Below are 14937 nucleotides of genomic sequence, written 5' to 3'. Positions count from 1 at the left end.
CTTATTCACAGACATCTTAGAAATCTAATTTTGTAGTGCTGGAATGTAGTTACTGTTCTGATGTAAGCTGGCTTCCCGTGTTATTGCTACTGTTTGGTTTATACTGATGTACTAGATGAATTTTTGAGCATTAACTTTTTACAGTGTACTGTATCTGAACTCCTTGTTCTGTGCTTGTAGCTTATTATCACTATTTTAGTGGGGARTTGATTGAGATTTTATATCCAAWTTTCAAATACAAGGCTTRTACATAAAGTATGTGCTCTCCTGTGRTGTCTGATCTCCCTGTATTCAATCCTTTTCCTTCACTAGACGTGCCACTTTACTCAGTGCCCGTCAGGGAATGATGTCAGCACGTGGTGATTTCCTGAACTACGCACTGTCTTTGATGCGTTCTCACAACGACGAGCACTCGGATGTTCTTCCTGTTCTTGATGTCTGCTCACTAAAGCATGTAGCATATGTTTTTCAAGCCCTTATTTATTGGATTAAAGCAATGAATCAACAGACAACGTTGGATACTCCTCAGCTGGAAAGGAAAAGGTATTGAGGTTGACTCCTAGAAGCAAAACTTAGGCAAAAGTGGCACATAATCCTTTTGTTTCAGTCATTGCCATTGTTCCTCAGCAATTTATATAAATATATACATTAATCTGTATGTCTGTGTGGGGGTATGGAGTAACATACATGTTATAAAAAGAATTTTTATAATGGTATATAGTATACCTGTGTTTGTGAATCCTGTTGCTGTACCCTGTTCACTTACTTTTATGCTGATTGCTGCAAAATGTTTTCTTACTATTGAAACTTGAGTTGGATTTTTAACTCCATAGCAGTGGATCTAAAAGACGTACTCGGGACTGTTTCTCAGCTAATGACATGCATTTGATGATAGCTGATTTAGATATTTGTCAAACATGTTATAGGTGACATTGCAGAAAATCTCAGTGTCTGATATAATGGTCTTCATGGTTTTGTTTTCCATTTGGTTATGTGTATTTGAGACTTAAGACTTACCTGATACTTAAAGCACAGTAGGGAAATCAATAGCTGAAAATGTCCTTGAGTTGAAGAATTGGTACTTCAACTATAGCATTTTACAAGGTGCATTTATTAATTTTTAAGATGTTTTAAGATTCTTTTTTTTATTTTTTATTTATAATATTTTTATAATATAAATTTATATATTTTTATAATATAATTTTTTATTTACAATATTTTAATTTCAAATGGCAATTAATGGTCATAGAAATGTTCACATGTTGGTAGTCTACACTGTCTGTTCTCACTTCTTACTAGGTTTTTGGATATGTGCCCAAGCAGTCCTAGTCAACAGTTAAATGCAGATCTTTGCCCCTTCCTGCTCCTAATTTTGAATATTGCAGGTCAAAYGTAACTTTTCTCTACAAATTTAGTAACTGTAAAATATGAGATATTGGTGATTTAGATATATATTGGACTGCTGCTTTAGTTGCAATACTATGTTCTATTTATTTTGGTAATGTAAGGTTTGTTATGACCTCAAAGGTGTACCAGAGTAGGATGYTGTCARCAGTAGTTTCTTCGCAAGTAAGAATGATAGAGTACAGTAGCCAAATTTTTGTACTCTCTGACTTGAGTAGCCAMAGCCACAGCTTTAATCCTWTTCCAGGCAACAACATACTTCCGGATGCTGCTTTTCCCCCTAAAATTCACATACTGAAATCTGTCAAATAAGTGTTCATCAAAGAATTGTGAAATTTGCATGAAATGCTTATAAAACTACGAAGGCCTAGACCTTTTCATTTAAAAGTATATGGTTCAAACAGTTGCTTCCRCTAGATGACATTTTAGTAGTCTGAGTGAAATGAAATTTTAGCAGTCTTCATCTAGTTTCAGAACACATTTCACAATGCATAAACTGCCAGAAATGAATACTAATCAAAGTTCTTGACCCCTTTTATAATACAGTGAAATCAAGTTTTTTATGTGCAGCTTGCAGACTCACCTTCTGAAATGTCATTGGTGAGATTATTTTTAAATTTTGGAATAGTATTCACTTGCGTATTCCACTAATGGAGAATTCCTAGTATTTTTATATTGATACAGTGTTTAAAACCAAGCATACTCATCACTGCCCGAAGCTGTAACTTTAAAGATGAAAATTGGTAGGTGGCCAAATGGCTCTAAGGGTAACCGTGTGAATGATGTAGTATGTAATAAGAAGTTCTCTATGGTGCTTCAGTTTTAGAGTGACTTTGTTTTTGTTATGTATAACTCGTTAGTCCACTTCCYATCTACAGATGTAGATATTTTGCCTAATTTCTTCAAGAATATTGACTCTTTTTTTCTTTTGCTTTGTTGTTATTTTGTTTTTTTTTATGAAGAACTCGGGAGCTTTTGGAACTGGGTCTTGACAACGAAGATTCAGAACATGAAAATGATGATGATACCAATCAAAGTTAGTATACAAAAATTTGTATAACATACCTATGATATGCCCAGACTTTTTTACTGTTTTTTCCCTTTAGCTAGCTGAGACTTTAATAAATTTTGCTACATATATATGTAAAGTTGGGTTTTAGTATGATTTTCTTAACATTGTTATTTTACCAAGTTTCTTCTGCCATTGCCTRTTTTATTGCCTCTCATTTCAGGGCTGTCTTTTCATCTCCCTTCTCACTAAACTGCAGTATTTCTGTCCTTACTTATCATTCTGCGTTAAAATTTGAATCAAACTGATTTTTTGGATCTAATGAAACTGTGCTGAAAACRGTAGAATGCATACTTGTACATACAGTGTAGGAGTGCCTTTTCAGTAAAGCTAGGTATAGTAAAAAGAATTATAATGATGACTAAGCAAATTAATGAAGATGCAGCATTTGCAGAAGCATCCTGTAGAAGTATTAAATTTGCAGAGATTCTGCTCTAGTCAGAAAGCTAAGAGGGAAGGATATTAATTTTTGGCATTTTATACCCTTTGCTTTTATAGCTGTGAAAACTGACTTGAAATCTTCTCTGATATGTAGGTGCTACACTCAATGACAAAGAYGATGACACCCTCCCAGCAGAGACTGGCCAAAACCATCCATTTTTCAGACGGTCAGACTCTATGACTTTTCTTGGCTGCATTCCACCCAATCCTTTTGAGGTTCCTCTGGCAGAGGCCATCCCCTTGGCAGACCAGCCTCATCTATTACAGGTGACAACAGMGATGGTGTTTTGGAAGAAAACTGCRGTTTTCTTTTTCATTCCTCACCRAAGTATATTATTGACCCAGAATGCTTTTGTCACTTTYCAGCCAAATGCTCGCAAAGAAGATCTGTTCGGCCGRCCCAGTCAGGGTCTGTACTCATCTTCTGCCAACAGTGGGAAATGCTTAATGGAAGTTACAGTGGATAGAAACTGCCTTGAGGTAAATGTAAAGCTTTTATTGGTTTAAATAATATGGTAATTTAAACTAGTACCTTTACCTTCATTCATTAAAAAAACACTTAAATGTTTTCAGAGAGAATTCTACGTAGCTTTTAGAGTGATCATTTAAAAGCCCAGTGCCTGTGAAAATGTGAAATCCTTATGAAAAGTATGCTTAATGTAGAAACTTCATGATTATTGACTTATAGCAGCTTTTAGGTAATATTTTTAAATGCAGCAGTACAATCCAGAGTTTGTTTTGGAATGCTAATTATATAATAGTTTTGATTAAAATATTTCAATCTTCCTATAGTCCAGTAGATTTGACTTGCATTCAGATTGAACATTAATTGGCAAGTATATGAAAGGCAAACATACAGCAGGAAAAACACTTTCCCCCCTTYTTTATTTGCTGAAATGATTGAGGTKATTGTGTTTTAGCAGGTCAATCACAATGTTCACATTGGTGTGATTTGAAATATATGTCTGTGACTGTATGTGCTGGAAAAGCCTTCTAGGCTGCTTTGAAAGTGCGACTAAATGTTTCTTCTTCTTTAGGTCCTTCCAACTAAAATGTCTTATGCAGCCAACTTAAAAAATGTTATGAGCATGCAAAATCGGCAGAAGAAGGAAGGAGAAGAACAAAATGTGCCTACAGAAGAATCTGAGAGTTCAAAACCAGGGCCTTCAGCTCATGATCTTGCAGCACAACTGAAAAGCAGCTTGTTGGCAGAGATAGGATTGACAGAAAGTGAAGGGCCACCTCTTACGTCTTTCAGGTAGCTGAGTTAAAAACTACTCTTTGAAATGTGAATGATTTAATAAATAGCTGTTTGGGACTCTGGAAAGTCTTTTAAAATGGGTTGCTTAATTTAGTTTGCATTTGTAGTTTTGATTAGTAGCTTCCAAAGTGAATAGTTGAACAGTCTTCAAAGAGGTCTGTGCAAACTAGATAAATTCCTTTTGTCCCTGACTTCCTGCTGCAGACCTACTTTGATGTCCTGGGTAGCCAAGTTGAGCACTTGGAATTTACAGCTTGCCAGCTGTGTCTGATGGTGCTGCACACACTTTATGGAGTTAGGGATTGAACTGCCCTCACTTCGAATTACAGCTTTTTTATAAGAAATGAAGGTCTTGATTGAAGTGAGACCACTAACAGTGAATTCCATTTAGCAGCAAAGTTACATGCTTTTGGGGTAAAAGTCTCTTGGGAAGCAAGACTTGTGTTTCAGCTGAAACTAAGCAGCTTCATGTGCTTTCGTCCACAGACTTAGTGTACTGTGTTGTTTATCAGGAATAAAAAACTTAGTTGGAGGCAGAGAGTWAGAAAAAGCTGAAGTACACAAAATATGTCTGAAATTTAACTTGATTCCACGTGTCTGCAATTTTTTTTGCTTTGTCAGGCCGCAGTGTAGCTTCATGGGCATGGTTATTTCTCATGATATGTTGCTGGGACGTTGGCGCCTTTCTTTGGAGTTGTTTGGTAGAGTGTTYATGGAAGATGTTGGAGCAGAGCCTGGATCGGTATGTATTTCTGAGTTAAGGGTAGTTCCTCTTACAATTGAATTGTGAGTCTCCTTGATTATTCTAATTTTGGGGTTTGTGTTTTTAAATTTTTTAGATCTTGACTGAATTAGGTGGCTTTGAAGTAAAGGAATCAAAATTCCGTAGAGAGATGGAAAAACTTAGAAACCAGCAATCAAGGGATTTAACATTGGAGGTAAAAAGTGCTAGTTTATCTTCTAAATGAATTTTCATTTAAAGTTGAATTATTACAGTAACTTGATAGGCAAAGTTGTGTTTCAGAGTCCGCAATCAAGTGTGTTAAATCATACTTTGTGAGTTATGTTGCAATTGCTCTGTAGTTTTTCACAGTCTAATTGGTATTTTTAGAGTCTGTACAGCAGTGTACAGAAATTTGTTGGGAAGCTGAAAGTCTCTTGGTATGAGAATTGGTAAAGAAAACTCTTCCTGTATGTTTTACTAGGTTGATCGAGACAGAGATCTTCTGATTCAACAGACCATGAGGCAGCTCAACAATCATTTTGGTCGCAGGTGTGCTACCACTCCGATGGCTGTACACAGAGTGAAAGTTACTTTTAAGGATGAGCCTGGAGAAGGCAGCGGTGTAGCACGAAGCTTTTATACTGCTATTGCACAGGCTTTTCTGTCAAATGAGAAATTGCCAAATCTAGATTGTATTCAGAATGCCAACAAGGGTACCCATACAAGTAAGTAAYGCACAGCAGTTCATCTAGAGAAAATATTTATCAAAGCCTTGGGTGCTTTTTTATGTTGAAATACTTGGCATTGTGTCAGAGACATCTGTTGTTAGCTCAGCCCAGAGTCTGAGAAAACATTGTATTACTTCTCTGGGACAAGGAAATGGCTTTTTTTTCTTTTTTTTTTTTTTTTTTTTTCTTTTTTCCCCTCCTCTCCATGCTTTCAGAAACAGGAACCTCTTTCTCACAAGAGTCTGCTTTAGATGTGCTCAGCTTTTTTAAGTATCTATCTTTCTAGTAGCCAATAATTGTCAAGATTTTAGCTATTAGGAGCTTAAACATTTTAGTATGGCTGCTTCATCTGCACATTTTAGTGTTTGTGAAAGTATATATCAACTCTTAAAGTATTTTGTCATTTCAAAGTCAGTACAAACACTTCCTTTGTTGGTACAGACAGAGGTCCTTTCTTAAGTTTGGCTGAACCCAATCAARTGAAGTGATTCTGTCTCATTGATGTCTTTCAAGCTCTTCAAAACTTAGTCTTCTACTCTGAAGCTTAGGTAGGACACAGAAATATAAAGATGYTTAAGTTTATGAGGTTTTTTGCCCTTCAGGTCTGATGCAGAGATTGCGAAATAGGGGAGAGCGAGATCGGGAAAGGGAGCGAGAGAGAGAAATGCGGAGAAGTAGTGGCTTGCGAACTGGTTCTCGGAGAGATAGGGATAGGTAAGTGATAAATCTTTAACTTACTGAAGGTGTTTTGTCAAACAGAATAATTGCCTTGGGTATTGGCAGGAACGATACTTTTTCGTCCTCCAATTAAAGGCATCTTTTTCAGGAGCAATTTGTGATTTCTTGAAATTCAGTCTCTACTTTTAATGCTTTAAAGCATTTCTATGCTTACTTTAGCATTAATAGATCATGTCTCAACCACAGACCATCAGTCTCTTCTGTTAAAACAGTAACAAAAACTTGTGTACTAGAATAAAATTGTGATGTCGTGTAGAAACAATAATCACATTGGTGGCATGTCTGACTGCTGTCTCCAAAACATAAGTAATAGTCAAATCTCTGGTTCATTTTGATTCTCTCTTTCTGATTCATTCTCTCCAAGCAGCTATGAGCAACACTACTATTCCAGCAGTAAAGCTAATGCTAATATGAATCTGTGTGCAAATGATATTGTTCCAAAGGATTTTTGCGTATTTCCTCTGAAATGAGTACAAACTGCTCTGATTATCTTAAGGGACTTCAGAAGACAACTGTCCATTGACACACGGCCTTTTAGACCAGCATCAGAAGGAAATCCTAGCGATGACCCTGACCCTCTCCCAGCACACAGACAAGCCCTTGGGGAACGGCTCTACCCTCGAGTGCAAGCAATGCARCCAGTAAGACTTCTCTAATAAATTAATGCTTGTTCTTGTCATCTTTTAATATAAAAATTTAATTCCTTATCCATGATTGAAATAATTGAAATATAATTGGAAATACTTGAACATGTAAGACTGATTTCATATTCTTTATAATTTTCTTTAGATTTTGTTCCCATAATTTGTTGTTTAGCTTAGGAGATATCTCGTAATGCATTCCCTATTTAAGATACCGAAACATTCATAAGACCATATTTGAAAATGAGAGAATTAGAGGAGAGTAGTAAGACCTATCATTCCTTTATCCCCAGGCATTTGCAAGTAAAATCACAGGAATGTTGTTGGAATTGTCTCCTGCTCAGCTGCTTCTGTTACTAGCTAGTGAAGATTCCCTTAGAGCAAGAGTTGATGAAGCAATGGAACTCATTATTGCACATGGCAGGTAAATATCAAGAAGCAAGAACTGATTTTGAGGCAAAAGYACTTGTACTGTTCTACATCTCATTCCAATACATGCAGGTTATTGATAGTCTAGGTATTTTTCTTCAGACAGTTTTTGGCTTTGGTTTATTCTCTTCRGACTGGTTTCAGAATAGGACAGTTCCTTATTGAGGGCAGCCCTGCTGAGAAGGACGTAATAGATAGTGGTAGATGAGAAACTGGACATGAGCTAGCAATSTGCCAGATGTGTTCTGGGCTGCATCAAAAACTGTGGCCAGCAGCATGAGGGAGAGGATTCTGCCCCTCTGGTGAGACCCCACCAGGAGTGCTGCAGCCAGCTCTGGGGATGGACATTGACCTGTTGCAGCAAGTCCAGAGGAGGCCACCAAGATGATYAGAGGAATAGAGCACCTCTCTTATGAGGAAAAGCTGGGAGAATTGGGTTTGTTCAGCATGGAAAAGATAAAGCTTATGGGTGACCTAATTGTGACCTTCCAGTCCCTGAATGGAATCTACAAAAAGATGAAGAGGGACTTTATACATGAGCATGTAGTAACAGTTCAAGCAGGAATGGCTTCAAAGTGAGAGAGAGTAGGTTTAAATTAGATAAGAAGAAATTCTGTACTGTGAAGGTGGTGAAGCAGCTTACCCAGTGAAGTTCTGGATCCTTGGAGGCATTTAAAGCTAGGTTRGATGGGGCTCTGAGCGACATGATGTAGAGAAAAGTGTCAGAACTAGATGATCTTCAAGGTCCCCTTCTAATCAAAACCATTCCATCATTCTGTGAGTCTGTGATGGTGAAATTAAATCTGCCTTTTTATTCCCTTCTCAAGGGAGAATGGTGCTGACAGTATATTGGATCTTGGATTGCTAGACTCTTCAGATAAAGTGCAGGTAATTATGTGTTGCACAAAACTTAWGTTAAGATTTAGTTGTATAAAGTAGTTTTAAAACTGGAAGCAATTGGAAGTTTTCTTTATCATGCAAGACAAAATTCTGTYTAATCATCTTGTGCAATTACCTTTTTTATATTTTTTGAAAAGAATTAGCAGTGACTAGTCAAAAGTATAAAATGTTTGAAAATATAATGTAAATTCTTAACGAATGGAACACGAATGTTTGGGTCTAGTAGCAAATAGCTTGTTGATGTGTGTCAGCAACTAGACTTAAGTGTGTTAATTGCTATTTTGACTTTCAAAACAGGAAAATAGAAAGCGACATGGATCCAGCCGCAGTGTAGTAGATATGGAATTAGATGATACAGATGATGGGGATGATAACGCACCACTCTTCTACCAACCTGGAAAACGAGGTTTTTATACACCAAGACCTGGTAAAAACACAGAAGCAAGGYTGAATTGTTTCCGAAACATTGGCAGGTATGCTACTATTAACTTCTTAGTCTGAAAAAATGTAAAAGACAAAYATACACAACACCAGGGAGAATACCAATGATCCAAGCTGGAAAATCCTTTTTTTAATGCTTTCTATTTCTCACCGTGAGCTAAATAGTGGGGAGTTTGCATATGTCAACTTGATGTTTCTTTTCCTGTTAAATTTTAATCTTTTATCCTTTAAAAAATTTATCTGTGCCCATGATTTTTATTTGTGACAGATTAAGTGGGAAAGTAGCTCCAGATTAATTCTTAGAATATAGATTCAATCTTTAATGTGAGTTTACTGGAAGATTTCTAGTGTAATTTCTGCTGTACCAAAATAAACGTGTATTTTCAGAATCCTAGGATTGTGCTTGTTGCAGAATGAACTATGTCCCATCACGTTAAATAGACATGTAATCAAAGTTCTACTTGGCAGAAAGGTAAGTTGAATATAAAAATTGTAATTTCATGTAAGTACTTAAAATCTCACTTGTAAAACTTCTTTTCCSTAACCACATACGTATTAACTAGCCAGGTTGATACTAGAACTGTGTGGATGTCTTTAATTTGAGGACTATTAATTTTTTCGTTTCCTAGATTTTGTTTCCTAGAACAGAGTAGATGTACTAGAAGTCAGGTATTTGACTAAGATGTAATGATTTGTAATAGCTTAGCCTTCAGCTCTTTTCAGAAACGACATACTGTCTGCTTTTTCTCTTCCGAGACTCAGAAAAGACAGTGTTACACAATACTAGGCAATAGTATTTTGTGTTACAGAAAAGCATTTTTCTGAATATTTGAGACAGCTCATGGGCTCACCTAAGCTTTTGACCAAAAATGCTATTCTGGCCCAGTAAAAATGAATGATGTACTGCACTTTTGATGCATTAGTCAATGGCATTGTAAGTTCTGTCTAATGCAACAAAMTTAGACCAAGGTTTGTTACTGCTGGTCTTTCCTTAAATTCAGTTTTGATCACATAATCAGTTATCCAATGTAGTATAATCTTTCATGAAAAAGGGTTAAGGCAGAAATGACCTTTAAATGTTCCCTGATGTCTTCCAAGAGTGATTGCCTTCTAATTATTTAGATTTTTCTTGATGAATGTGTATTCCTTCCTTTATTCTAATGTACCTTCTAAAGCAGACTGAAAGTAGGAGTTTGACTGCATTTATTTCCATGTGTTTGTATCCTTTGTTGCTAGTGCTTAGATCTGGCACATGTCACATAATTTTGAATACACTGTTAAACTTCTGTCCTTTTATATAGGTGAACTGGCACGACTTTGCTTTTTTTGATCCGGTTATGTATGAAAGYCTTCGGCAACTTATCCTCGCTTCCCAGAGTACAGATGCTGATGCAGTGTTTGCAGCAATGGATTTAGCCTTTGCAATAGACCTGTGCAAGGAGGAGGGTGGAGGGCAGGTAAGCACAACTAAATCCGTGGCTCTGTAGTTTAAGAATTCAACAGCTTATGCAGGTTGTAGTGTGCACATAATCCATGCTTTTCACTGATGTCAGATAAAATATTTTATTCTTTCTGGATTCAGTGCAGTGTTCTCCCTAGACATTAAAGCCTAGGTTTTTTTTCCTGAAAAGTGATAGAGAGCCTACTATAAAGCCTATCTAGCRTAGTCAATCCTAGGAAATCTTTAAAACTAACCAGTAGTAGTAAATTTTGCTTGGCTTTGGAGGTATATTAAGCAATAAATCTGCAGCATACTYTGGTGGCTATAATAATCTCATTTCCTTTTTATCCCTATTCTTCTTTCCCATTTTGAAATGTTCCTTATTTCTTTGCCATAGGTTGAACTTATTTCCAACGGTGTAAATATCCCAGTCACTCCTCAGAATGTATATGAGTATGTCCGGAAATACGCAGAACACCGAATGTTGGTAGTAGCAGAACAGCCTCTACATGTAAGTCTTTAGTGGAGTGTTTTTAAAAAGAAGAAAGAAGAAAATTGTAATGTTTCAGTCAATTATTTTCTTCGTTGTGTTATTGCTAATTAGGTTTCTTTTGAAGTATTGACAACTTGAYTAAAAGTATTTTTTWAAAAAAAAWAATTTTATASCTGTTCATGCAGTACTGTGAAGATTGAGTCCTTTGAGCAATTTATTTTATTGTATAGAATGAAAAGTAATTTATAGTTGCTCTCTTTGGTTAAACACATGTATTCATTTCTCGATGGCAAATGTTGGTTCATTTCGCAATGGCAAATTTGAGCTCAGATGGCAAAAATCGTCTTGGAACTTTGGCTTTGTATTTGGCAGCTACTTTGTTGTAATAATTTATTACCGTTCATTTGTTTGCAACCTTGTTCTGAGGAAAAAGTTATAAAACAGCTTCTACTAGCCTGGCAAGAAATATAAAAATTTACTAGAAAACCATTTTAAAAATAATTTGCTTTTTGAAGCCCTTATAAAACAAAACTTACAGAATAATGTATTTTTGTAGGCAGTTAATGAAGGTCCAGTCTGTCATAAAAACTAAGCGTGGTCTCTTGTGCTCACTGTGGTTTCCTGCTGCATGTCTGAGATAGGCAAGCAGGCTGCCAGATAACCTCTGCTGAGGTACAAATGCTCACAGAAGGATTATGTTCTGGAATTAAGCTACTTGATCCCCATGTCTGCCTATATTAATAATTTGACTCTTGTTTGTTTTAAGAGTTGAAAACTCTTACACTTGAATTAATTTTTGAATTTTCTAAAGCAGATTGATTCATAATATTTCATTTTGAATATGGAATTTCCAATCTTTCAGTCTATTATTTATATAGAATATACGTGTGTGTGTAATATTTGTAAAGCAGAGTTGGCATGTAAGTGTCTGAGGAAGCAAAATAAAAGTAATAATATGCAAGATGCATTCTTCTAAAATTCTCATCRGATTCAGCACAGCTCAGCAAAATATGGGAACATTTTAGCATTAGARAGTGCATATGCTTCTACTCCTGGTGAARTAGCTCAAACCATTACTGCTTTCTTTTGCTCTAGTAGGTAGGGTTTAACAGTTGGTACAGTTCTTTGTTTCAGATCTGCATCTCAGATGATAAAGCTTTGAAAGAAAGARCAGCTCAGAGAATAATAAATCTCGAGTTAATKGAAACTTTGCAGTGAAGTGTTTAAAGTCTGTCTGAAAAGTTACATAGTTACAATGTGCATTTCGTGGTTTTCACTTAAGGCAATGAGGAAGGGTCTCCTGGATGTACTTCCAAAGAATTCATTAGAAGATTTGACAGCAGAGGATTTCAGACTTTTGGTAAATGGCTGTGGTGAAGTAAAYGTGCAAATGCTAATCAGCTTTACTTCTTTCAATGATGAATCAGGTATGAAATAATTTACTCATAAACGGAGTTGCAGGCATAACTTCACACTGTTTGCTCTGTGTGGAGTAGTTACCAGCATTAAACTCTCTCTTCAAATCTGGCATTACTTAATAAGCCAGAGAAAGATGTAATAAAATTTTACTTGGGATTTTTCTTAACATTTCTTTAAAAATRTTTACCTTCAATTAAGGGAGGGTGGAAAAAGTATGTTTTTCAACTTTGCTGTCACTAGATGTTAAATTCAAGGATTGTACTATTGGTAGTATATCTTTCTCGTGAGAGTTGTGAACTAACTTCGGAACTATAATTGTGATGGATTCAAATTTAATACTTATTACATAATTTTTAAATTTCATATAGCTGCAGTTAGGCTTTTTGGTAATGAGGGAGCAGTGGGAGCTGTACTGAGTTATGTCAGTGTTAGCCTTGCATTCAGAGGTTATAGTTTTGAAATTACAAATGTCTCCAATATCAGGACTACATGAATGCAATTGTAACTGAGATCCAGCTTGGCAACACACATAAAACACATCTCTTAATGCTATTGTCCAGTGTAGCAGCTGAATTGTATACCTTTTTTATTTCACACAGGAGAAAATGCTGAGAAGCTTTTGCAATTCAAGCGTTGGTTTTGGTCCATAGTTGAGAAGATGAGTATGACGGAAAGACAAGATCTAGTAAGTTGTCCATTCCAAAACATGCAGAAGAATTGGATTAACTGATGTCAGTCTGTTCTTAACTGTGCCTACCTTCAGAGACTTCGTGAAGAGTTGAGGTAGCAGAGCAGGGTAGTAGGGTTGGTTTGGAAATATCAGGTGTGAATCGCAGACCTTCTTGTAACTTAAAGCAAGCATCATGTGTCCTTCTCTGTGTTCATTGGTCTTTACAGAAGCATGCTTTTACTCTGCACAGTTGCTCTTAAGCTGAGTAACTGTGGTTACTCAACTGTGTTACAGGCTGGTAGGGTTTTGAGATTGASTTCTCTTCATGGATCACCTACTCACAGGACTTCAGTGTATCCTGAGGGCAATACMTGTGTCTCTCTGTAAGATGTCAGTGTTGATACTGTGTCCTTCTCGAAGCCCTTTAGGAATAACTGATGAGAAGCATGAARGGGCAAAGTATTGTTCAGGGGATTTAATTTTTAAAAACATGCCTGTAAAATTCATTGTACACTTCCTAGAACTGTTTGCTTTTAACTTCCTACTGCTTAAGGWACAGTCTCTCCCTTACAGTCTACTAAAAGGAAACAAAGACTACTCTGAAAAGTGGAAAACCTGGAGCACATTATTCAAGGAGTATCTATGGTTACACTTTGGTGGTGACTCAGTATTTCAGCTTGAGACAATAAACCAAATACTCAGTGTTGCTGCCTTCTGTCGGTACCAGTACTACATTCTGTAGTCTATAACTGGTTTGTGAGAGATTCCTGATCCAGTTAGTATTGATGACAGTCTCCACCTTCCCAGACAAATTTGAGGACATTTCATTTACTGAGGATTTGTTGATAGAGGATAATTTTGAGTGCTGCTTTTATCAGTTTTATGAATAAGAAATTGAGGAAGGGAGTGAAGAAAGCTACTACAGAAGAATGTAGTGTGACTGTGGAATTTAGTTGGCATATTGAAGAGGACATAGTCTGATCAAACTTGYGGTGACTGTGCAGTTCTTTTTTTACCTATCCCTACACAATTTGTGGGCAGTATGAATCTCAGCCTTGTGCAGTGTGATTTTAAATGCTGTCTTCTTTTTCAGGTTTACTTTTGGACTTCAAGTCCATCATTGCCTGCCAGTGAGGAGGGATTCCAGCCTATGCCATCCATCACAATAAGGCCACCAGATGACCAACATCTTCCTACAGCAAACACTTGCATTTCTCGCCTTTATGTCCCACTCTATTCCTCTAAGCAGATTTTGAAACAAAAATTGTTACTCGCCATTAAGACCAAGAATTTTGGTTTTGTGTAGAGTATAAAAAGTGTGTATTGCTGTGTAATATTACTAGCTAAGTTTTGTAGATTTTTCCATTTGTCTATAAAAGTTTATGAAAGTTAATGCTGTCATACCCCTGGTGGTACTTCAAAGATTTAAATGCAAACATTCCTGTACTAAATTTGTAATGTAAAGGCCTAAGGAGCACTAGCAATATGTGATTGCAACAGTTTGCTGGTCAGTAACTCCTTTGCCTAACCCCAGCCAAAGATGACAGCAGAACAATATAATTTACACTGTGATTTATCTTTTTGCTGAGGGAAAATATGTAAAATGTTCTGAAAATTCACTGCTGCCTTTGTGGAAAGTGTTTCAGCAAAGGTTCTTGTATAGAGGGAGTAGGGAATTTCGAAATAAAAAATTAAGTATGTTCTGTGTTTTTAACTTTTTTTTATGGTGTTTAATTTGTGGTTGGCTGCAGTTGTGTATCATGTATATTGAACTTGTAAAAAGTTCCTGACAGCTCAGATCCCAGAGTTGGGGTCGTTTGCTTATGAAACCACTTTCATTGCAATTTTTGTTCTACTGCATTGAACTCTGGCACATCAGATACCATCACTAATATTTTGCATGTAATCTGTACCTTTAGTGGTTTTCTTTCCCTGTACATATTTGATGAGGCCAATGCACAGTATTTCATAGTTCACAATCAACATTTTTGTATCCTTGTTACAATGAACAGACAGTCAGGAGATTGTCCACTACCAGTTCTAACTCAACACTTGTACTACATTATCTAACTRTGTAAACTCAGCCTGGGCACTTTCTGGTAACTGTAAAATGTTTATAAGATCATGATTATTGAAGA

The 14937-nt window shown here is 36.3% G+C and overlaps 1 protein-coding gene across 9 annotated transcripts in view; it reads left to right on the top strand.

Moving 5' to 3' along the window:
• Positions 1 to 14502, top strand: part of UBR5 (ubiquitin protein ligase E3 component n-recognin 5) — an 83057-nt gene extending 68555 nt beyond the window's left edge. For 8 of the 9 annotated variants that reach the window (XM_057366299.1, XM_057366301.1, XM_057366297.1 and 5 more), the window contains 19 exons: positions 313 to 543; positions 2367 to 2440; positions 3009 to 3181; positions 3281 to 3394; positions 3952 to 4172; positions 4797 to 4917; positions 5015 to 5113; positions 5381 to 5624; positions 6230 to 6341; positions 6862 to 7006; positions 7300 to 7430; positions 8263 to 8323; positions 8633 to 8808; positions 9164 to 9248; positions 10078 to 10233; positions 10615 to 10728; positions 11993 to 12137; positions 12729 to 12814; positions 13893 to 14502. In XM_057366299.1, coding sequence (XP_057222282.1) covers positions 313 to 543; positions 2367 to 2440; positions 3009 to 3181; positions 3281 to 3394; positions 3952 to 4172; positions 4797 to 4917; positions 5015 to 5113; positions 5381 to 5624; positions 6230 to 6341; positions 6862 to 7006; positions 7300 to 7430; positions 8263 to 8323; positions 8633 to 8808; positions 9164 to 9248; positions 10078 to 10233; positions 10615 to 10728; positions 11993 to 12137; positions 12729 to 12814; positions 13893 to 14105 — 2701 coding nt within the window. In that variant the 3' untranslated portion in view covers positions 14106 to 14502. The other variant, XM_057366305.1, reaches the window with a different exon arrangement.
• Positions 14503 to 14937: the final 435 nt, after the last annotated feature.

Source organism: Malurus melanocephalus, unplaced genomic scaffold (assembly GCF_030028575.1).
Source record: "Malurus melanocephalus ecotype Western Australia unplaced genomic scaffold, MMel_1.1 scaffold_62, whole genome shotgun sequence".
NCBI lineage: Eukaryota > Metazoa > Chordata > Aves > Passeriformes > Maluridae > Malurus > Malurus melanocephalus.
Note: the sequence above shows the minus strand (reverse complement) of the source record. Positions and strands in the feature narration are given on the sequence as shown.